Genomic DNA, 25168 nt, shown 5'->3' with positions numbered 1-25168 from the left:
TCACCGTTTGACATGACTTCGGAATATGTATATGTCTTGCCTTGTTACAAATGGCACTGAAATGCATTATGGTACAAGATTTGTGTACCAATGGAAAAATGTTTATTTTGTCTTAAATATTGGATAAAAGGGCTGATTTTCTCCAGGTAAGATCACAACATCAATGTTGATTTAAATTAACAAATAATTCATGTTTTCAATGTCGAAGACTTTGGATGATGTTGAGTTAGAGACTTAGCTACTATAAATTTGACACTTATGATCAAAACTGAATGGTCAGCTTTAAACTGGAAACAAGTTCAAATTAGATGATTTTTTGTGATTTGGGTGATTCTGCAGCCGAGTGAATCAAAAAGCAGAAGTGGGAACTAGAGACCTAAGACTCAAAAACCGGACTTTGAAATATTCATCGCAACTTGAGACACAACTGTCATGACAACTCATGGCTTGAAAGAGGTAAGTTTTCAAGTTAGTGTAATTCTTTCATTTTACCTTTTCTAGATTAAGTATAGTAGCCATCTGTGTCAGTCGAGCGAATTTATCTCTGATCGTCCAGGTAGTCACGGATGTCAAGTAACCAACCAATGACCGTAATTCTTTGTCAAACTGTAATCCTCCTAACTGGAAAAAATACAATGAATACTTCTAACTGTGTGTTAAACATCTGGGATGGGGAAATCAATTTACAGTCCAATGTAGATATAACACAGCAATTTAAAGATACATTAAGGGAGATAAGATAAAGAGATGGCAGTTCTCGCTATAATAGTTAATATCTAGATAGTGTAAAGGTAATTTGCTGAAAATTTCAGTCAAATTGATCCACTATGAGCCGAGAACGAAGCGTGTGAAATTTTCACATAGTCTCGGCCATCATTACTAAAATCATTAATATAAACAGCATAGACTCGATTATCCACTGTTGTGATTTAATTATCAATGGCCATTAAGCGGCATATAGGAATCTAATCCAGCCAACATCGAAGGCTAGCCTTGACATCGTGAGTTTATTATGGTCTGGATAAGTTAATTAATGTCTAATTGATAATTTAGATAACATTTCAGGCCTAAAGAAAGACTTGTAATAAGCAGATCTTGCTCTTGCATAATGCATGTTTAAAGTAACAATCCACAATTTAATATAATGCAACAATATACAGTAACAATCCAATGTGGATATACTGCAGCAATTTATAGAAACAATTCACAGTTAATATACTGCAGCAATTTACAGTAACAATCCACAATTTGTATACTGCAGCAATATACAGTAACAATCCAATACCGATTTTACACAGCAATTTACAGTTACAATCCACAGTTGATATACTGCAGCAACTTACAGTAACAACCCATTTAGATTTTACACAGCAATTTTACAGAACGACATACTCCATAGTTTTATAACTTTAAGCTCAATCAAACTGTATCGAGGAAGTTTGAAAACTTCTTTATTAAATTTTGAATATAAGTTAACAATTACTCACTCTATTGAAGGCCGTTTTAACAACAGCTTTCTCTAACTGTACAGATATTTCTCCTGTTATCAGATTCACAAATCTTTCATTGTTACCATTGGTAAAAGATTCCTTAAAAAATACATATTTAAATTTAACGGATATCAGATTCACAAATCTTTTATTGTTACCATTGGTTAATGATTCCTTAATAAAATACATATTCAAATTTAATAGTTAATACCTTCACTATTAAAGATGCATTATGTGAAATGAAATGAAATGGAGTTTAACGTCCTACTGTTCTGCTCCTAACCTGGGCTAATGAAGACGGGCATACGCCATACAGTGTGCTATGAGGGAAATTTTGCCCGGACAGCGGCACTACGGCCTACTCTTATATCGAATTCCAACTGCCAAGGGATCTTTTACGTGCACGCCAATGTGTACACGGGACCTCAGTTTTTCGTCCCATCCGAACGACTAGACAGCTTTCCTTGTCAGCCCCTCCGTCCTGCATCACTGACAAGGGAGAACCACGCCGGAAAATCTGGATGAACTTTCTCGGCCAATGCAGGGATCGAACACCCGACCTCCAGGCTAGCGAGCTAGCGTCTTACCCACTTAGCCACGTGATCCCCTAGATGCATTATGTAAAAGCTGAGAGGTCTTGCTATAAAAGTTCAAAACTAGATAATGAAAGGGAATGAGAGGTCTTGCTATAATAGTTCAAAACTAGATAATGAAAGGGAATGAGAGGTCTTGCTATAATAGTTCAAAACTAGATAATGAAAGGGAATGAGAGGTCTTGCAATAATAGTTCAAAACTAGATAATGAAAGGGAATGAGAGGTCTTGCTATAATAGTTCAAAACTAGATAATGAAAGGGAATATCTTGAAAATCTTAGTCAAATTACTACATTCTGAGGGATGTTGGGGCTGTTTGGAGAATAGCGGTGTCTTGATTGTTTTTGTTACCATAGTTATGATAGTAAACAAAGTCTGGATTATCCATTTTTAAATTAAATCATTAACCGACAATCTTGTTTGAATCTGTTGGAAATCTAGATGGCCACGCAGGTTGAGTATGGTCTTGGCAAGTTAATAAATGTCTAATTAATAATTTATATAAGATTTAAGGTCTAAAGAAAGATCTGCAATAGGCAGATTTAGCTCTTACATAATGCATCTTTAAATAATTACAAAATGATATGGGTTTTTTAACGTAAAGTGCTAATGTGGTATGAGGAATATTTTGCACAAACAGTAGAATTTTAACCTTCACTTCACTGAATTCCAGTTGTCAAGATATGCACATCTTGACCTTGGTCTTTATTGTCTCATCCTAACAACTAGACACTTTCTTGCCAGCTCCACTATCCTTCACCACGGAGGCTGAGAAGGGGAAGCCAGACTGGAAATTTCACAAGCAATCCTGTTTTAGAACATCCCCCCCCACACACACACAGGCCAAAGGCTACGAGAGAGAGAGAGAGAGAGAGAGAGAGAGAGAGAGAGAGAGAGAGATTAACGTCCAGTCCAGTCCACAAAATCCAGGACTAGGTCATTTTGGGAGTAACACATGGTTCAATTTTTTATTTCAATAATTCGCTTGTGAGTAGGGGTCTTTAGCAGTGGAAGGAAACCGGAGAAAACCCACGAGGTTGGATAGGAGACCCTACTCCTTGTCACATACAACCGGGTAATCGAAACCCCCACATGCTACAAGGATTCAGCACTATAATACTGAAGTCTCTCAGGAAAAATATTTTAATCCAGATTATTTTACCTTAAAAGTTTTCAGCATATTATCAAGATTAGCAATGAAATTCTGTAACCAAGGATCATTTGCTTCAAAGTTTGAAAATTCTTCCTGTAGATCAAAAAAAAATATGAATGAATAAATTGTATTAATTTTGTCATTACCATAAATATTAATAAACATTTACAATTTCCCCAATATAAATCAGAATACAGTGTGTAATATGAATCTTTGATTGTAAAAGACAAAACATGAGTTCATTCTCCCAGGTGCACTTCCTGTCCAGCCTCAAGTGTCACGTATATATATATATATATATATATATATATCATCCACTCAGACATCCAGATTACACAGACACTTCAGCCACTTGATGATCTGCGACCTGATTCATCTGAAAACTATATTAAGTTATAGACAGACAAGCGTATTTTTTCACCTGATCGCTGTGATTGAAATTCGCCAGTGATTTTTACTGCTGATCATGAACGGGCACACATAGCGATCGTCTCGAGAGTGATCGCCACTCTGCAAGTAAATTTCACGTGACTTGTACAAAATGGCGAATCGTTGAAAACGTAAGATTGCTGTGGTAGCTGCTATTTATTTGATTCTAAAACTCTGGAATCATGACAACAAGGCCTTTCTGCCTAAAGAATCACCAATTCTTTTTCTTTCGTTAGACTCCATGCCTTGGCAGTGGAGGCAGCGATTTTGACATCATGTGATTGGCTTATGAAAATGGTGCACTCGCCAATATATGCAGGACACAGGCAGACGAGTAGATATGCTGGCAAATTGATGGCTTGCGTAAAATATGCGGCCGAAAATATCTAACATGTCAGATATGAGCAATCGGTTGGGTGAATGGCTCGCAGAGCAGAATCGTTGTCACATTAAATGGGCACACAGGCGATCTTTTCGAGCGATTTTAAAAATCCGAGAGATCGTCCCCCCATGTTATAAACAATTATACGGCAACTCACCTCTGTAAGATTATGTCCTGTAGCAAGAAACGTATCAACTAGTGGTTTGATTCGTGGTTTAACAGCGCTACTCGTTAACTGTGAAAAACCAAAATCAACCACATCTTTAAATCTAGCTGGAACACTTCCGAGATCATTTAAACAAGTCTGCAAATATGAAATAAAAACTTTTTGATTAAAAACATTTTCAGATTCATAATATAGCATTCAGTTAATTCCTCCTTCACATGTAATGTTAATAATCCTTTAAAGCCATTTAGTAAGTGGATAAAGCATACTTATGGAAATAAAATGAACTTGTGTGTAACATCCTACTGTTCTGCTCTGACTGGGCTAATAGGACGGGCATATGCCATAGAGTGTGCTATGAGGGAAATTTTGCCTGGAAAGTGGCGCTATGGCCTCTCATAGCAATTTTTGTCCCATCCAAATGACTATACTTTGTACCTTGCCAAGCCCTCCATCCTGCACCACTGACAAAGGGGATCGACACTGGAAAATCCTAATGAACTTTCTCGACCAATGCAGGGATCGAATATGGGACCTCACTGTGCCACCGAGGCTCCCCCAATACGTATGAAAGAACAATTACTAATTCATGTAGGCACCATTTGGAAAACTTTGAGAGAATAACTTCCCAATGGTTTTCCCAGCTTCTGATAATAAATTATATCATAGTGTAGAATATTTAAAAGATTTTAAAAACATATAATTTGTAGAATAGAACTATTTTGAGGAGATATGAAAAGATTTAAATTATATTAGGACTTACTTCTAGCTTAGCTTTAGAATGTTCATTACAATATGAATATAGTTTATTCACTTCTTCCTGTTAAAATATAAAAAAAAATTGATTTAATATCCAATTTCATCCAGTGTTTTTCTGGTAAGATTGGGTGTCTGTATTTTCAATATTTTTCAAATATGCAATACTTTTATTGGAAATATCTATCCTAAAATATACTTCGTGGGGATGCATTTTTAAGTCTAATGTTATCTCAATCTGATTAAAACACAGATCTATATTTCTTTCGTTTATTTTATATTTTCGATGGACTACACTAAATGAAGATCTGACTGGTTGCAGTGGAAGGATGCACCAGGGGCCATACGAGCCGCTTTTGAACCTATGATGTCAGACATTGATTAATCTGCAATCAGCGTTGACATTTCTAGTGGTGTACCCACAGTTCCATGCACCACAAGCCAAAAACTCGCCATAACAGATCATTTCATTGGCTAAACCCTCAGATCAACTAGAACGCAGGTTATATAACAACTCTTCCAGATCCTAGTTTTGTGAAGACAAGTATAACGAAATTCTGAACTATAATAAACGAAAAGATATAGGATCTGCGTTTTAATCAGGTTGATGTTATCTTAAAATTATTTCTGTGAATGACGGCGGAATTGGAAAGACAAATATTGTAAACCTCTCGCCAACATCATTTATATATTTGTCAACTACAATAGTTTTATATACAAACTTTTTCAAAACCTAAACCACTGGAACAGTCAGTATCATATCAAATGAAATGAAATGAAATGGGGTTTAACGTCCTACTGTTCTGCTCCTAAACTGGCTAATGAAGACAGGCATACGTCATACAGTGTGCTATGAAGGAAATTTTGCCCGGACAGCGGCACTACGGCCTACTCTTATATCAAGGAATCTTTTACGTGCACGCCAATGTGTTTACGGGACCTTGGTTTTTCGTCTCATCCGAATGACTAGACAGCTGTCCTTGTCAGGCCCTCCATCCTGCATCACTGACAAGGGGAAACCACCCTTGAAAATCGGGATGATTTTTCTCGGCCAATGCAGGGATCGAACACCCGACCTCCAGGCTAGCGAGTATCATATCAAGTCTGTGTATAAACAGAGATCAAATGAAATGAAATGGGGTTCAACGTCCTACTTTTCTGTATCAACGGGGCTAAAGAAGCGAACAGGTTTATTTATCAAATACAGTAGAACTTGCTCGGGCGTGCACTCCTAATCAGCGAACACTTGCTTCAACCAGCACCAAAAAACACCCCCCCCCCCCCCGGAGCGATTTTTAAGTAATTTAACCCCTACTAAACACGCACCTGTTCAACACGTGCAACGGGCATCACGATTAATTCCCCCCCGTAAAAATTCTACTGTTTCAACGGTCACTCCTCTAACGCAGCTAGCGATCACAGAAACTATAGACTTGGCAAAAATTTAAATTTGACTTACATCTAGGCTGGTCTTTAAAGCTTTACAATAATCACAACTAACTTCAGAATTATTTAACGCAGTCTGAAAAAAATAACATAACAATGACAAATTGTAATTTTAATTGAGCGATGAAGCAATGACTATTCTTGTACGCTTAAGTAGTACAGATTTTATTCAAAATCTGTGTCACTATGGGGGTACTCGATTGATCATTCTGGAATTGAATTCACTCAATCCCAAAAAGTCACAATCGAGTTAAAAAAAGGTATTTTGGGCTACAACGCATGCGTCCACTGAATAAGAATATATCTCAACCAACCATGCAGCCGAAAAATCTTTGTTGTGTTAAATTATGCCACAATTCTATTCACACCACCTCCATTGTTGTGACTGACAGAATTGTGACAGGACTAAAATCTGAGTCACTCGATTGCAATTCTGTCAATTGATAAAATGTAAACTTCCAGTAAAACCATAGGGAGCACAATATCCTCAATTCCAGAGAAAGATGAGTTTAATGTCCATTTTACTAGGTAATATTGGGACTTGAAATGAAATGAAACGGGGGTTTAACGTCCTACTGTTCTGCTCGGACAGGGCTAATGAAGACGGGCATACGCCATACAGTGGATCTGGCACTATGGCCTACACTTATATCGAATTCTAACTGCCAAGGGATCTTTTATGTGTGCATGCCAATGTATACACGGGACCTCAGTTTTTCGACCCATGCAAATGACTAGACAGATCCTCCTTGTCGGGCCCTACATCCTGCACCACTGACAAGGGGAAACCACGCTGGAAAATCCTGATGAACTTTCTCGGCCAATGCAGGGATACAACACTCGGCCATCCAAACCCCCTGGCTTCATATAAAGAAAATGTATGTATATGAGTTTACCAAAAATAATGTTCTGGCTTTTTCTTTCTCCTGATCTGAACTTGTTAACTTCCCTTGCTGGAAACTAGATTGCATAATATTATAGGCTTGTTGTAGATCAAAACCAGACGGATAGCCACCACGTAACCGTGTATATAAAACTTCTCGGAAGTCTTGTTCTAGTGTCGAACCAGCATGATTTAACATCGCACAAACACCATCAACACTCGAACTAGATATTGTACGTCTAAAACATAAAAAATAATTAAATTCATCAAAAATGGAAATTTTCTATACTCTTTTAAAAATATAAAAAAAATCAAAATTTTCTTAATTTTTTATAATGGAGGTCGAGCCTTTGCTGTATCTACACTGAAATTTTGGAATGTGTTACCAGAAATAAGTAGATAAAAAACAGTTTAAATACTCATCTGTAGAAGCAAGCTTATCAGCAATAACTCGAAATATTATGATTTCACATGCCTGGCAATGTGATATGATGATTGTAAATGCCTTAAGTGGTGGACTCGTCCGATTGATATTGATGATTGTAAATGCTTTAAGCGGTGGACACACTAGATGAATGATTCGACCGAATCAATCGGCGTTGAAATTCGCCTAGTATGTCCACTGTCATTCAGCCGAACGATTCGCTCGAATCAAACATGTTAGATATATTCGTCTAGTGTGTTCGCTTGGCCGAAGCATTCGCCCGATTGTAGAATTCATTAGCCAATCACCACTCATCATCCACTCATATCGAGAAGTCACATGATTGTTTGAAGACATAGTCGCCGCCATGTTTAATCATGTGATGTGAAAGGTGATGCAATCGACTGGTGAATCGGACGAAGGATTCGTCTAGTGTGTCCACCCATTCGGCTGAATAAAATTCGGCGTCTATTGATTTGGCCAAATGATTCAGCTAATTTGTCCACGCTTTATATAAATGTATTATTATTATTATTATAATCACTGATCATCCCAATTTTAATTGTATTTTTATACTATGAAATAAATCTAGAATGGTATATAGGGTATATTGTACCTGACTGATTTTTTAACAATAAAAAAAGCATCGTCCACCATACTGGATGTTTTAGCACCTTCGTCTGTAACATCCATATTAACAGCCTGTAAACATAAAAAAAGACAAAAATTTAGAAACATCATAATTTTCTTGTGACAATATGAACATAAATTTAATATTAACGCAAGTAAAGTGTGCCCCCCCCACCCCCATACACACACACTTCTTCTGCTAACAGTTAAGGGTTGTGTTGGCACAATCCTATATATCCATACCAATCTGTAGTGAAAGCATAGATCTGTAATTAAGTTCCATAGGTTAATTGTTGCAATAATATACAAAGTCTTGATAATCTATTTTTAAATTAAATTATTAAACTGCGATTAGGTTTCAATCCGTTCAAAATCACAACCATTTGATGTTCTAGAGAGTTGATTGTAGGCTTGTCATGTAAATATGTATAATTAGGCCAAAATAAAGACCTGCAATAGGTAGATTTAGCTCTTATATAATTCATCTTTAAACATACATTATTCAAGAGCTAAATCTACCTATTGCAGGTCTTTCTTTAGGCCTGGAATGTTATCTAAATTATTAATTAGACATTAATTAACTTATCCAGGCCATAATCAACTCTCGATGGCATCGGATTTCTCCAATATTAAATAGATTAGAACAGTTCTTCCATATTTTGATTTAAGCTCAAAATGGACTTAGCTTCGAACAACCAGTACGGTGGTTGAAATTATTGCACACATCTTGTCAAACCTTCAAAGGCTAATATCTTCGCTCGCAATGGAACAATTTGAATGCAATTTTCAAATTATTCATTTTACGTTATCTTTTTTGGAACTAGTATAGCAAGAATGGCTAGCGTTTTATCTAAATCTTACATAATGTATCTTTAACAGCAGGGCAACTCACCTTGACAACCATTTCTTTCATAAAATATTCTTCCATCATAATATAATTACCAATTAATTCCTGCATTAAACGACTTAAATCACTCTCATTAATTAACTTTTCTACTTCAACTTTACCCTCTACAAGAAAAAAAATAAACACATTTAAAATATATATTTCAGCTTTACTCTACAATAAGATACCTACTTATGGGTACCCCAAACAACCACCCTTATCAGTGAGCAGGTGAGACCGTTAATTTGTTGCAATAAGGCATTGCTATTTTTGACATTGGATACTATTTTTGTTGCCCTGGTAAACTGGACCTTTATGTCATCGCCAATTTGACCAAGCCCAAGGGAGGGGACTCGATATATCTGTGTACATACCTTCCATTAATTTGCTTTCTTGCTCACTTGTTTCTAAATCACCCTGTAATAAAAATATAGTTTCAGAGATTGCTGATATGTTACAAAGACGTATAAGTGTACTATATGAATCAGAAACTGAGCATGATGTCATCACAGCCATCTTGGAATTATGACATTTCAAAAATCGAAGTATGTCAATTGGTTGTCCAATAAACACGCAAGGCAAGTTTTTTTTTTTCTTTTAAGTAGAGATGAAAAAAACATCCATATCTTTGTATTTTTCACGAGAAGTTGGTGACCGAAAACCTATTCATTATATTTGTGTGGCCTTATAAATGTTTTTATTTATTGCATACTTCATTGCGAAAAATGTCGACTTACCATGGCTTTTCGTTTCATAAACCGGAGATATAATTCTGATCGATTGTTGATTAAAACAATTTCTGATAACAACAGATCTACTTCCATTGGATCTAAACGACTAAAAATGACACAATTAACTAAACATACATTATGCAAGAGCTAAATCTGTCTATTGCAGGTCTTTCTTTAGGCCTGAAATGTTATCTAAATTATCAATTAGACATTAATTAACCTATCCAGACCATAATCAACTCCAGATGGCATCGCTAGTCTGCGATCTTTAGTGGATTGTGAGCTAATTTACTGCATAACTTTCCTTCACGATTTAACGATTAAATGGATAATCAAGACGCTGTTTATCACACTGACTTTAGTAATGATGATAGCGGCTAGTCGAAAATTTCAATCCCTTAGTTCTCGGTTCATAGTGGTTCAATTTGAATGAAATTTTCAGCAAATCGCCTTTACATTATCTAGTTTTTATTTATTATAATGAGAACTGCCAACTCGTTATCGAATCTCCCATAATGTATCTTTAAAGCTGCATTATGTAAGATTTAGATAAAGAGCTGACAGTTCTTGTTATAATAGTTAAAAAATAGATAATGAAAAAGGAAAATGTTGAAATTTCTGTCAAATTACTTTATTCTGAGCGAAATTATGGCTGTTGAAGAATAGTGCAAACTAGTCTCAATTTTCATTGCTACCATATTATTTACTTGCAATCATATTTAAATCTGTTGAAAATCAAAACCATCCTATGGTCTAGAGAGCTGATTATGGGCCTGACATGTAAATATTATTATTATTATTATTATTACAGCGTATTTATAGCGCGCCCTTTCAAATAACATGTTCAGGGGCACTTTACAAAGTGACAATATAATCATAAATAAACAACAAGATTATGGACATGTTAACGATTGTATACAGAGTCAGTAGAAAGCCAGATTAAATAAATGTGTTTTATATGTCTAATCAATAATTTATACAACATTTTAAAATGGCAACTCACATAATTTACACTAGCTGTGTTACCAGAGTTGCATATAGTTTAATTAATTTTTAATAACGAAATAATCATTAATTGACAATACCATCAGTCATCAATGTATTAAATACAAACAAAATGGCACGATTAACTAAATGCAACATAATTAACACCATCAAAAACATGTTATTATGAAGTCTGACTTACTTTTCCAGTGAATTTTGTTTCTGTGAGATTAAACTGGTCTGTACTAGCCTCACCTAAATATATGGAAAATATTTTAGGAATGCATATATATAGGACACTGTATTAACAAAATTTTTATATTTTTATTCAAAAACCTGATGAATCAGTGTTGTCTTGACTATGAGGGGAGAGAGAGAGAAATGGTGTTAAACGTCCACTCGACACAAAGTCATTTCGGGACTAACGTATGGTTTAATTTTATTTCAATAATTCACTTGAGCGTAGGGGTCTTTAGCAGTGGGAGTAAACCGGAGGACCCTGAGAAAACTCACAAGGTTGGACAGGCCAGCTGACTCAATGACAGGCCTTACGATACAGCGCACATGTGCTAACCATTCGGCCATCCAACCCCCCCTATGATGGGAGAGGGGTTGCACATATCATCAGCCTTATTAACAATCATAAATATTTATTTTGTTTGTTTTATCAAATTCAAATAGTGTCTCACCTTTTTATCGTATTCCCTGGATTGTTTAAATTTTTCTATAACTTTTCTAACTTGTCTATCACATTCTTTTTGTAAAATTTTTAATAATACAATTAATTTTCCTGGTCCTGTAATTCAAAAAAGAAAATACATTTATATAAAAAAAAAACATTCAATTTTTGGAATATTTAAAGTACATGACAATTGCCATAAAAACAAAGTTGTGAATAAAATGAAGATGTATTTAATTTTTTTATACATATACTATTTTGAGAGTAACAAGGTTCCATTCCAGAGCTTTCACTTCAACATTTTGTCACTCAGTCAATTTTTCATGTATTTTGTTTACCTCAGATTAGCATAATATTTTTTCCAGAGACTATGATTAGCTATTAATAATCACAAGTTAAGTCATTTATAGCTAACCACATATCAAGTTATGTATGTTCTGAGTAAAGCCTCCATCTTGTAATTATTTAAATAGAGATAGAGAGAGAGAGAGAGAGATTAACCACACAAACTAGGTCATTCCGGGACTCACATATGGTTCAATTTTGGTTCAATAATTTGCTTGTGCGTAGGGGTCTTTAGCAGTGGGAGTAAACCGGGGGACCTGGAGAAAACCCACGAGGTTGGATAGGCGACCCAACTCCTTGACTCAATGACAGACCTTATAATGCAATGCGCATGAGCTAACCATTCATGTATCCACCTCACACTGCCAGTCAATGAAGACTGAGCCCTAGAGTCTTGTTCCACTTACCGTAATAAGTTTCTACCAATGGTTGATGTACTTCTACTGTTCGTGCTATACCCTCTAACAACATAATAATAGTATCAGCATACAGCACACTTGAGCGTTTTACATCCCCACTTGAATCAAGAGCTATTTTCAGATTTCTATCTGCAGTTTCAGATAACTGGAGAAAAAAATAAAAATTCTTGAATTATAATTACACGTTATAATCAACAAGTAATAATTAACCTTTTTTTTATCTTTCAGGAATATCCGAGAAATTAGAAAGCAAAATTTTAATAGGAGTTCTTAAAGAACAAAATGTCTTATTTTGGCTGGTAGGAATATTTCAATTAGCTCTATATAATTAAAGTTTATGCGGAAGTAAGCTTGCTCACTAATTTTAGTTTAAATCAGTTACATGTATATCTTCAACCTGACTTCATCTATATAATTAAAATCAAAGCTGTCTGTGAGTGTGTTCACACATCATGCTTAATCGCTGTGGGATTTACCCCCACATGTCGTATTATATTAACAAGCATGACCCTGTGAATGTTTTAGGCCATCGAATTTGAACCCAGAGGGAAATTTGGGCCCCAGACGAAGCCAGGTATCCTGCTACTTTTCAATCAAGACAAATTGTCAACCCATAAAACAAATCAACAGATAAAAATACAATGTAATCAACATTTTTATGATTGATCCAAATCGAAACGTCTAACCATTTTTAATGTGAATTGGAAAAAAAAGCGAAAGTAGGGAACCACTGGCTACATATCAAAATGTAATCAAAAATTTTATGATTGATCTAAATCAAAAAGCCGTTTTAACACTAATGCCAAAAAAAAAAGCGAAAGTAGGGAACCACTGGCTATAGTGTATCCATATATTAGGTACAAAAAATAAACTGACCTGAGATGAAAGATATTTTCCAAATTTAGTTAGTCCTTCATCATGCATTCCTAATAATGGAAATATCTTGAAGAATCGTTCAACGGAAGCCACATCACCAGAATGAACAGCAGCTGAGAATTTACTGTTGACGATGGTTTTTAGCTTCTCTTCTGATTCATATAACATCCTGAATGATGTTTCTAATGTTCCACCTAGAAATCCAATAAACTATGTGTGCAGAAAATTTATAGAAAGAGAGAGAGAGAGAAAGAGAGAAATGGGGTTTAACGTCCACTCGACACAAACTAGGTAATTTCTGGTCTAACATATGGTTCACTTTTATTTCATTAATTCGCTTGTGCGTAGGGGTATTTAGCAGTGGGAGGAAACCGGAGGACCCAGAGAAAACCCATGAGGTTGGACAGACGACCCTACTCCTTGTTACGTACAACCGAGAAATCAAAACCACACCAGCTGACTCAATGACAGACTTTATGATACAGCGCGCACTTGCTAACCATTCAGCCATCGAACCCCCAGAAAATTTACAGAGTTTTTATTACGATGCATGTTTGTCTATCTGGTCAATCTGTGTACTAATGCCTAGGTCCCACTTGGCATATTTTGCCCAAGGGATGTACTACTGATGGAAATTGATGAGCCTCGGGAGGCATCCGGAATAGGTTCCCCAGTGTCCCAGGGAAGTTTCGGGGGCGTTGCAAGCCATGTCGAACCATCAGGAGACCTCACGAGAACTGCGAAAAATTTCAAAGCTTGCATTGTCAGGAAAACAGGCTAATCAAATTCCATCGGTAGTACATCGCCGAGGAAAAAAAAATGCTTAGTGGGACCTAGGCATCAGATTGGTCTGTTTTCAAAACAAAAAGGTTAGTGGGTCTAACTCAACTATTCAGTACCACATTAACAATAATATTCTATCATCTATTTATTCACAGAATTATCTTTGTTTTGAAATACATTTTTTAGATCATGCAACACGAATAAATTCTAACCATCTTTAAATCTTTAATGTTATGTATTCAACAGATAGGTTTTTTTTTGTTCAATCACGAAAATCAAACACAAATTCCATCCATTTTTTTCTTTCAAGTGGAACTTGACAAAAGGACCTTGGTTATGAGTCTATAGTATTAACAACATGTTGACTATGTCCCGTTTTTTTTAATGAAAATATCATAGTTAACAATTTACCTTCAGAAGAGTCTGCACTCATTCGAATGACTGATTCATCCAAATTACGGAATCTGTGAACATGACCAGCCGCCTATTTAGAATATACAAAATGTTTTAATATATTACGTAAACAAAAGTCATAAGGCAAATTAATTCAACTTGATGATAACATCGTAGAGATAATTACATGGTTCAATTTATCAATGGAAAGAATAAATTTATGGACATATTTATATGGAATACACTGGACCTCACCAGACATAATTCTATGAAATAAAAATGCCCCAATTCTATGGAATAAAAAGGCCCCAATTCTATGGAATACAAATGCCCCAATTCTATGGAATACAAATGACATAATTCTATGGAATACAAATGTTCCAGTTCTATGGAATACAAATTCCCCAGTTCTATGGAATACAAATGCTCCAATTCTATGGAATACAAATGCCCTAGTTCTACAGAATACAAATGACCCAATTCTATGGAATACAAATGACCCAATTCTGTTGAATACACAGGAAACATCTGTCGAATACAAATGACACATTTCTATGGGATACAGTTATTGTTACTGCGATTTTTCAACCAGGATTCTTTAATCTTTATCAAGAGAATTGTGTTCTGTCTGTTTGCAGTTGAATAAAGGCCAGTACCCAGTAAACAATTTATTATATTCCTTATTGCTTTCAGAAGTTTACATAACATACCACAATACATTGGTGGACATTTGTTCCCCAAGGATTAACACCTTAAAAGAAGCTTTGACTTCATAACTCCAAGCTCGAATTACGGCTAGGATTGATCCTTTTTGATTTACGGCTAGGATTGATCCTTTTTGATTTCTTACTTGTACAAGACTCTCAATCAATTTACATTAAGACTAAATGATATGTATATTTTCAAAAAAAGAACTAAAAACACTATTATTCAATGAAGCTTTCCCTTACCAGCACTGAAACTTTTTGCAAAAGTGCAATAGAAACTTTCACAGAATGTTTTTTGCGCTATATAAATTCAGTGTTTATTATATTTATATACATCTTTTTCTCTACCTTTTCATAATCTTCATTCTGTAAAGCTGTCTGAACTCCATCTGTACAGAATTTTAAATCTAGAATATCTTCTACTCTTGTTATACACTGAGATACTTGACTCTACAAAATAAAATAAATATATATACTTATAGTAGATCTCTTTTTTCTGTTGGGGTCACGGTGGCTAAGTGAGTAAGATGCTGGTTTGCGAGTCTGGAGGTCGGGTGTTCGATCCCTGCATTGGCCGAGAAAGTTCATCCAGATTTTCCGGCGTGGTTCCCCTTGTCAGTGATGCAGGACAGAGGGCCTGACATGGGCAGCTGTCTATTCGTTCGGATGAGACAAAAAAAACAAGGTCCTGTGTACACATTGGCGTGCCCGTAAAAGATCCCTTGAAAGTTGGTATAAGAGTAGGCCGTAGTGCTGCTGTCTGGGCAAAATTTACCTCATAGCACACTGTATGACGTATGCCCGTCTTCATAAGCATAGTTCGGAGCAGAACAGTAGTAAAATTAGGAATTTCAAAGAGTAAACTGTAAAACATAATTCAATGATTCACTCAGCACAGGGGTCTTGAGCAGTGAGAGGAAATCCAAACCCCAAGAGATTAGGCAGACAGTAGACGGCTCTACTCCTTGTCACAGAGACTCAGGATTGAAAGCACAACACTACATGTAACAGACCTATTGTCTGCATCCTTTTGGTCAGAACAATAAAAGCTAGATGATTATAATTCAATTACTCTACCTTTGCTAGATCAAGTTTTCTAACTTTACTACTGACGTTCTCAGCTAATGTAGATGTGAAAGATATCATGCTACTCAGCTGTTTAGAATCATTCTGTAAAATCTGGAGATTCGGTCTGAGGAAAAAAAGCAACAATAATTCATTACTATTTATAAAATCAATTTAAAAAAAAACAACCTGTAAAGCCAAGAATTGCACAAAATTTTGATCAAAATTCTTTAAAAATACCAACACACTTTGAAGTCTATTTTTAACTTTAAATGTAGGTAAAGGTCTTTACATAAACTTACAGTACCACACAGTGTAGGATGAATGCACATCTTAATGCACATCTTATAGTGTCTTAAAGATCAGAGGGAGGGGGTGTGTGGATGGCCTGTCATTGAGTCAACTGGCGTGGTTTCGAATCCCCGGTTGTACGTGACAGGAGTAGGGTCGCCTGTCCAACCTTGTGGGTTTTCTCCGGGTCCTCCGGTTTTCTCCCACTGCTAAAGACCCCTAAGTGCAAGTGAATTATTGAAACAAAATTAAACCATATGTTGGTCCCGAAATGACCTAGTTTGTGATGAGTGGATGTTAAACCCCATTTTTCTCTCTCTCTCTTAAAGATCATAATAGATCTCTGAATATGTAAATCATAGCACAATCACTCAGTTTGTGAAATATGATCTGATGAGTCTACATTAACTTTAAGCAGCTGAAAATCATTCCTCAACTACGGAAAAAAACCCAATCAGATGTCAAGTGAAAATGCTCAACATAGCATCGTATACCTACAATGTTTTATGAAGTCCAACCATTTTATTTTCTAACATGGCTTGATGTTCAAAAACACTACTCAGTTCTTCTGCTATGACATTCTGAAACATTAAAAATAATGTGCTCAAAAATATTTCCAAAACAAATTATAAACAGCAAACATTCAAATGTCACAAGATTTTCAGCTGAAACAAAATTTTTGGTTACCAAGGCAGGACATTACATTATTTTAGTAGTTGGTAATTGTGGCAAAGCTAATTTCATACAGAGATATGATTCGGAACAGGTGGGGATTACCTAACTTCCCAGCGCTATGACCTGTCAAAAAATGCTATGACTATCACTATATGTGACAATCCGTTGCGGCCCACACATTTCTGACTTGATGAACCTGTGTCAGAGATCGTCTGGTGGCATTGATATTGGCATTGATGTCGGACAGAGGCAATGAAACACCAATGTCAAATGGACACGACATGCCTCTCTTAGATCGGTTTGTGTTGGGCCTGGTGGCCCGGTGGTGGTGGTGGTGGTGGTGGGGGGGGTGATGAAAAGTCAATATCTTTGCAAATGCTAATAAGTGGTCAAAGTTTTCTGTATGAAACGAACTAACTACCTCTTGCCTACATAATTCATCGTATGCCTTTTGAATTTCATCAATGTCAGTTAGATTTTCAACATTTTTATCTCCAGGGGACGTGGCATCAACTCTGATCGTCGCCATTGCTGTTTATACATTTCAAAACGGATCAGATGTGGAATTCAATCACACTTTACGTTTAATAAGTAATAATATTAGAAAGCTAATATTATTCTCCAATTGCTCTAAACACCGAAAGGATTCTATATCATACAAAATGCTAATGAATTGATACAAAATATCGTACATAGTCAAATTTTGTAGACTTTTGTTTTACACCTGCTAACATTCCAAAACCAATCCGTTGATTAATAAACTCGACCATCGAAGGGCAGACAACTCTGTTTGTTCAAGGAATTTTGGCCAAGTAAAGAAACTGTGTTGGAAAATGTCATTTAAAGACTTAAATAATACACCTTCGCGTGTGTTTCTTCAATTTTGTATATTTTTATCTATTCAAGAAAAGGTGTATGGTGGTGGGGATGGGGCACCACCGTTAGACGGCGATTACCGAATGGACGAATCAACTAATTTCACTTATAATCCCAAATCTCCACTTGTTTATTGCTCATATTTGTAAGTCTTTTTTTTGTTTTTTCAATTTTTTTAATTATTTTTATAGTCATTTAATCGGTATGTTGGATGCTGTCAGCTAAATCTTGTAAATTGTTGATGAAGTCAGCTCACCTCACTGAATTAAAGAAATTGAGATGGGATGCTCCTAGTCCTAGATTAAGTCTTAAGACACAAGATTGCCGCTAGGCGTACATGACTATACATGTATATAGCCTACTTGTCACTCTTCTAGACTATTCACTCCCAGTAGCATTTTTATACGGCCATATTTTCATGTGGACGTATATTTTCGTCGCCTCTGTCCATCTCGTGTTCTTTCTATATTCGTGCATATCGGACCGTAACTTCCAGGATTATGGTCCCTGATTATACAAAAAATCACATTTTGATTTAGCTCGTTCTCTGTCCATCTCTTACAAAATGTGGGTGTATCTTGCCTGGCAACCGCTGGTTTCGCCTACCTTTAAACTTTGCTTGATTCACAAATTGAAAGAAATCTACCAAAGCAACAGGTTTAGAAGAAAACTAAATGGCCTGTCATAAATCGCAAGTCGGCTGAAATGTAGTGTGAGGACATCTCAGATCACCTTTAACGCTCCCTGAAAATTTCAAGTCTCTACAACCAAGCGTACCTGTACTAGCAAAGGTGCGAAAATGTAATAACCTCCAAGCGACATTCTTTTATTAACATGTAGCACCTGTTGGAAATCAAATTTAATTTGTTTAAAAGAATTAATTATATACCCAAATCTTGTTTGCCCCTGGTATAAGAATTTAACACTTGCTACATTGTAGTCCCTAACGTCTTCATTGTAGAGACATTTCATTTGTTTAAAAGAAATTATAATATGAAGATCATATCACTGTTTCAGGCCATTTGAGTTTTTGAATTGTAGTGATCCTCTAGATTTAAATGGAAACCAGACAGAAAGGCAAAGACTTGGGTATGGTTGTACGAAGGTAAAGATATTTCTATATTGAATATAGAGTTTTTGACCACAAATAATTTATTTATTGAAGTACTTTTATTAAAAAAAATTAATAAATATGATTACATGTATCTAGTCACAGACATACATGGATTATTAAATTTTCGTACAGTGAGTTACAAATTATTCTGACTTCTATTAGCGGAGAGAAGGGAATTGGGGTCTAATTTCCACTTACATGTAACACAGACTACATGTAGGTAATTTCGGGACAACATAATTTTTATTTCAAAAATTTGCTAGCGCAGCAGAGTCTTTAGCTGGGGAGGGAAAATGGATAATCAAATCCATTCTAAAGTGAACGCGTTAGGCCATTCAGCCACCTGACTCATTGCTGATATAAATTGTTGATTGATTGAAGCAGGACAGAGGTCAGGACACAGCTGTCCAGTCATTTGGATGGGATGGAAAACCGAGGTCCCGTGTATACATTGGCAGTTGGAATTCAATATAAGAGTAGGCCATAGTGTTGCTGGTCGGGCAAAATTTCCTTCATGGCACACTGTATGGCATATGCCCGTCTTCATTAGCCCAGACAGAGCAGAACATTAAATCCCATTTCATATTATTTTTGATTGATTGAATGTTTATTTTGTATGTAGTGGGGTGGTGAAAAGTATGAAGATGTAGAGATAACTAAGGTTGTTTGTGAAGTATTTGCTGGTATAGAATGTTATGGAAATCGAACGTTTTTAAAAGATGGATTTCCTTGTATAAAGTGAGTACTGTATTTACTATAGTTTATTCATTATCATGAAGGCATCATGGTACAATGTTGGTGTCAGCCATTATTGCATATGTGATAGAACTGGTTAAACACATTCCAAATATAATTTTAACACAGAGATCATTGTACAAAAGATACAAAGTAATGGTTTGAAGAAACGGGAAGTGAAGCGAAAAATGGAAAACATGTATACATGTATATCTGACTGAAGTAACGAGCAATACCAGATGCACAGTCAAATATATGGGGGGAACCAAAATCTATTAAGAGCTTAAAGCCTCTACAGGTCTTAAACATACATTATGCAAGAGCTAAATCTGCCTATTGCAGGTCTTTCTTTAGGCCTGAAATGTTATCTAAATTATTAGTTAGATATTAATTAACTTATCCAGACCATAATCAACTCTCGATGCCATCTTTTGTGTTTGATTTTCACTGGATTTGAATCCGATCTGCTGCTCAACATTCATTGATGATTAAATGCAAAAGTGGATAATCGAGAATATGTTGTTTTATCATACCGACTTTGGTACTTATTCCATAATGTCCCTTTAATTAATGCTATATTTTCAGATATAATGGACACTATTTTGTAACAACATTGATTTATTCCGTTTTACTGGGTTTTCTGGGAATGGACCGATTTTGTTTAGGACATACTGGTAAGTCAACTAATCATATTTAGAGTAATTAAATATATTTTACGAATACAAAAGCAAATTTTTTATTTAATAACAGGTACGGGGTTTGACATAAGACAGAGAACAGTTCACATGGTAGAGTTACTGTTCTTGATAATAATGGATGCTTTTGAAACTAAAATCAAATATTTACAGAAATTAATGTAATAGCCTAAAAATCAGGTGTTAAAGTTACAATTTCATATGTTTAAAATGTATTAAAATAAAGCCCTAAAATAGATGGTATCTATAAACAGTCCTACCTTGTTAAAGAATAATCCTATTAATCCTAAAATTCACTATTGCCAGTTGAGAAATTGGCAAAAATATCATGTTCATCTTCAAATTCAAACGTTTGAAGATAGCTACTCCATGGTGGAGAATAGAAAACAAGGGAGGTAATTGTGTTATTATTTCCGGTGTAAATGGGTTTTAAGTGTGAGAATGACACCCATGATCGTATAATAGTGAGTTGACAACCTATTGAGCAAAAGACATAGAAATAATTATGTTTTGAATTTCTTAGAAAATATGAAATTGTAACTTTAAAAGAAACGTATATTTTCAAAGTCGTGGCAGATATATCTTTTCATTGGAACGAAAATAGTTGGAAGAGGATGGATGTAATATAAGTTTATGAATAAACTGAAAAGTTAGAGGTTGTAGTTTGTAATGAGAATGAAGGAATAAGCTTCATGCTATTGCAAGAAATGAAATCTAAAAAATTGGATAATGAAATGATAAAGGTCTTTTTAAACAAAAAAGGTCCATTTCCGGCGTAGATAATGAAGCTACCAGTTTGTTTATGTTAATGGTTGTGTTTATTTTGTTATTTCAGGTACAGCAGTTGGTAAATTATTGACACTAGGTGGCCTCGGTATCTGGTGGTTTATTGATATAATACTACTTGTAACCGGACGATTAAATCCAGCAGATGAAAGTAATTGGGTTCCGTATTATTGAAAGACTTACAGTGATGAACAAACAACCAAGAGAAAGGGCTTGTTTCACAGAAACATGGAGACAATGTAGTTTATATAGTCCCTTATTATCAAAACACTGGACAATATGGTTGACAGATACTGCCACAGTATTGTTGAAGCTATCGATTGTGTGACCATGGATGTTGTGATAAAAGACAGGTGACTCTACAGGTACTGCCAGAGTATTTTTGAAGCTATGGATTGCGTTACCATGCTTGTTGTGATAAAAGAAAGGTGACTCTACAGTAATTGCTTCTGTACAGATGTAATTTGCAGAGCTCCTTATTATTGAAACATTATTGAATGCCATCATTGACAGATACTGCCAGAGTAATTTGAAACAATGGCCTTTGTTACCATACTTGTCGTGATATAAGAAAGATAACTCTTACAGCCATTTCTTCTGATTGGAAGATATAAATAAATAATCTGACATCACTAGGCCTGGAAATACATGTAAGGATTTTATTTCTACATGACCAATTGATGGGCCCTATTGATTTAGTACCTGATGTTTTTCACTTTGTGTGATACTTGTATTAAAACTATCAACAAAATGCATTAAATAGATAAATCTGAGCGGACAAATTGACTGGCATCAGGGAAATTGTATCTGATAAAGCCTGACATTGTTCCTGGCATTGATCCTAACAGGTGCCGTATTTCCAGGCTTGGACATCATGGATGTGTTCAACTTTAGATTTGACGGATATGACTAATCAGTAAAATCACAGAATGATGTGGCAAATTGTTCACTGAGTTGAAGTTGAACTTGGGAAAAGTGGATGATAAAAGATTCTGAATCTTTGACCAGCAGTCATCTAATTTCAGATTCTTGTTGATATTGCAGAGCAGTAACCGACAATAATAATGATAATAAAATTGTCTGTAATAACAGTTTGTTTTTAATTCCTTTATGGAATGTTGTGATACTGAACAACTTTATACTGTGTGTTATAACTAATTGAATCAATGTGGAATATATTCACACTACTGTCATCATCATCATCTTTATCATTGCATCTCCATATCATACATATACATAGTATTTCATTAATTATCATCATCATCATTAATATCTCATTATCATCATTATACAATATTTATGTTGGTCTACTTAGAATATGGAATAATTGCATTCATAATGACGTTACATGTATCTGAGGATGGCTTCCTTGCCGATATTAGGAACAATGTACATGTACCTCTTCCTTTTCATCTTCATTAGCCAAGTTGGAGCTGAACAGAAGGACGTTTAAACCCCATTTCATTTCATTTCACTGCTTCCTATGTATATATAATTGCTTTAGAGGTGTTTATAAGTGTAGGCCTAAATGTTTATTTGTTAAATATATCTGTGTGTTCCTTATTGCTATAAACAATGTATATTATATAAACTGTAATTATATAATGGTCCCACTGAGTAGAAGAGCCTGAGTAACCTCGTGAGTATAGTGCTGGCTCACTAACCAGGTTAGGTGGTCTCAGGTACAATCCCAGTGTTGGCCAACAAAGTTCCTAAGGATTTTAAAAAAAAAACAGCATAGGTGTACTAGTGAAAGCTGACATGCCATTAAACAACATTTCATTTCATTTCATTTGTACTAGTGAACAGACAGTTGGAAATCGATGAATAGTAGGCCTTAACACCGCTGTGTCCCGGGCAAAATTTCTCTCAGTACACTGCATGGCGATGTTCGTCTTCATTAGCCCAGTTGGAGTAGAACAGTAGGATGTTAAACTCGATTTCATTTCCAGTGAGCAGCGGATTGCTGTTAGGAGCTCTTTATGTTCACTATTTCATTCCATTATATTTTTTCCAAGATCATTTCAATATTATAATCAGTTGTGCTGTGATCATGTGTAATTAGGGTTTTATTGTAAACCAAGAAATTAATACAAAATGGTTGCTGAAATGAAATGGGGTTTAACGTCCTACTGTTCTGCTCCTATACTGGGCTAATGAAGACGGGCATATGCCATACAGTGTGCTATGAGGGAAATTTTGCCCGGGCAGCGGCACTATCGCCTACTCTTATATCGAATTCCAACTGCCAAGGGATCTATTACGTGCATTCCAGTGTTTACACGGGACCTCGGTTTTTCGTCTCATCTGAAGGACTAGACAGCTGTCCTTGTCAGGCCCTCCATCCTGCATCACTGACAAGGGGAAACCACGTCGGAAAATCGGGATGAACTTTCTCGGCCAATGCAGGGATCGAACACCCGACCTCCAGGCTAGCAAGCCAGCTCCTTAACCACCTAGCCACCGTGACTCCCCAAAATGGTTGCTCCCAGGAGGAAGTCAACATATGAATGTGTATTGAAATCAAAGCAGTCCGCATCATATCATACTATTAACTTGTAGCAAAAATCTGAAGTCCAGTTGCATTTATTACATGGTTTATATAAACAACTTGATTAAAATATTATTTTATGACCGTGTAATAAATTATATTGTACGATTACAGATATTTCTTGTTCACATGCTTCATTTATTTCAAGAAAGAATTGATTTTGTAAAAATGTATGTTCAAATATTAATTTATGACTGTATAAGGAATTATATTGTTTTATGTACATGAATATATAGTAATTACATTGTATAATATACCATCTATCATTCATACTAAATAAATCCATTTTATTTACTGGTACAATCTTTTCATTTGCCTACATTTAATTTGGACGTACATGTATATAGTTGTCAACTGTGTCCGATGTCGGGTGGTCCGGCTTGTCGTCCATCCAGAATTTCTGGTGAACATACAACAGGACAGAGCACTTTTAATTATAATACTAGATGGTGCTACATCATTTTTCTGATGTTTGCACCATGGACTGGTAGAGAATTAAATTAAATGAAATTAGTCATTTATATTTATATAGCGCGATTTATCCAGGATGCCTGCTCAAATGCGCTTAGTCGTAAGCTCTCGTGAAAAGAATAGTCTTCAATCTGGATTTAAAGGTGTTCGAATCTTTTATTTGTTTTAGTGTTAGGGGTAGATCGTTCCATAAAACAGCAGCAGACTTCATGAACATCCTATCACCGTAGTTGGTTCTAGATGTAGGGACAGAAAGTTGGAGTCAGTCCACTGCCTGTCTTAGCTGATGCGTTGGTTTGTACTCTTGTAGCAATTCTTGCAGATATTGAGGTGCGCTGCCATTAATGGATTTGTGAGCAATAACTAGAATTTTATATTGGATTCTGGATCTAATAGGGAGCCAGTGTAATTCTTTTAGAGCTGGTGAAATGTGTGATCTGATTGAAGTTCGGGTAACTAATCTAGCAGCAGTATTTTGAATCCTTTGGAGTTTGTTAAGTAAAGTTTGATTGATTCAATATAATAGGCTGTTACAGTCGTCAAGTTGTGATGTTACCATGGCCTGAACAAGAGATTTTACAGAAGAGTTATCTAGATATCGCCAAATATGTCTAATATTTCTGATATGAAAATGTGCCTTTCTGCTGATATTATTGACATGTTGGTCTAAGTGATGAGTGGAATCCATGATAATTCCAAGATTCCGAGCACTGGCTGAAGGTTGAATAACACAGTTTCCTAATTCAAAGTCTG

At 35.6% G+C, this 25168-nt stretch overlaps 2 protein-coding genes across 2 annotated transcripts; one reads left to right on the top strand and one right to left on the bottom strand.

Moving 5' to 3' along the window:
* Positions 1–1472: 1472 nt before the first annotated feature.
* On the bottom strand, positions 1473–17718 carry LOC126816950 (conserved oligomeric Golgi complex subunit 4). The gene is made up of 19 exons (XM_056099331.1): positions 17609–17718; positions 17011–17093; positions 16234–16348; positions 15505–15606; positions 14468–14540; positions 13274–13467; positions 12386–12542; positions 11644–11750; positions 11157–11209; positions 9977–10076; positions 9614–9656; positions 9246–9364; positions 8340–8425; positions 7313–7538; positions 6430–6492; positions 4978–5034; positions 4206–4352; positions 3247–3330; positions 1473–1664 (listed from the first exon to the last, which is right to left on the bottom strand). The coding sequence occupies exons 1-19, from the start codon at positions 17714–17716 to the stop codon at positions 1473–1475; spliced, it is 2109 nt and encodes a 702-aa protein (XP_055955306.1). The 5' UTR covers positions 17717–17718.
* Positions 17719–17971: 253 nt separating this feature from the next.
* On the top strand, positions 17972–22482 carry LOC126816118 (TM2 domain-containing protein 2). The gene is made up of 5 exons (XM_050542327.1): positions 17972–18208; positions 19081–19168; positions 19800–19915; positions 20498–20586; positions 21443–22482. Exons 1-5 carry the CDS (start codon positions 18021–18023, stop codon positions 21565–21567), a joined length of 606 nt encoding a protein of 201 aa, XP_050398284.1. The 5' UTR covers positions 17972–18020; the 3' UTR covers positions 21568–22482.
* Positions 22483–25168: the final 2686 nt, after the last annotated feature.

The sequence above is a fragment of the Patella vulgata genome, chromosome 3, assembly GCF_932274485.2.
Source record: "Patella vulgata chromosome 3, xgPatVulg1.2, whole genome shotgun sequence".
In the NCBI taxonomy this organism is placed as follows: domain Eukaryota; kingdom Metazoa; phylum Mollusca; class Gastropoda; family Patellidae; genus Patella; species Patella vulgata.
This window is presented reverse-complemented; position numbering and strand designations above follow the sequence as displayed.

Bases quoted from the DNA above. Each gene is read 5' to 3' on its own strand.
- LOC126816950 (XM_056099331.1), bottom strand. From the start codon at position 17,716: ATGGCGACGATCAGAGTTGATGCCACGTCCCCTGGAGATAAAAATGTT. The intron at 13,468-14,467 runs GTAAATTGTTAA...TTGGATTTCTAG, and splicing joins GAGTGCAGACTCTTCTGAAG to GTGGAACATTAGAAACATCA. The intron at 12,543-13,273 runs GTCAGTTTATTT...TTTTTTCTCCAG, and splicing joins GAAAATATCTTTCATCTCAG to TTATCTGAAACTGCAGATAG.
- LOC126816118 (XM_050542327.1), top strand. From the start codon at position 18,021: ATGTCATTTAAAGACTTAAATAATACACCTTCGCGTGTGTTTCTTCAA. The intron at 18,209-19,080 runs GTAAGTCTTTTT...TCACTGTTTCAG, and splicing joins CTTGTTTATTGCTCATATTT to GCCATTTGAGTTTTTGAATT. The intron at 20,587-21,442 runs GTAAGTCAACTA...TTGTTATTTCAG, and splicing joins ATTTTGTTTAGGACATACTG to GTACAGCAGTTGGTAAATTA.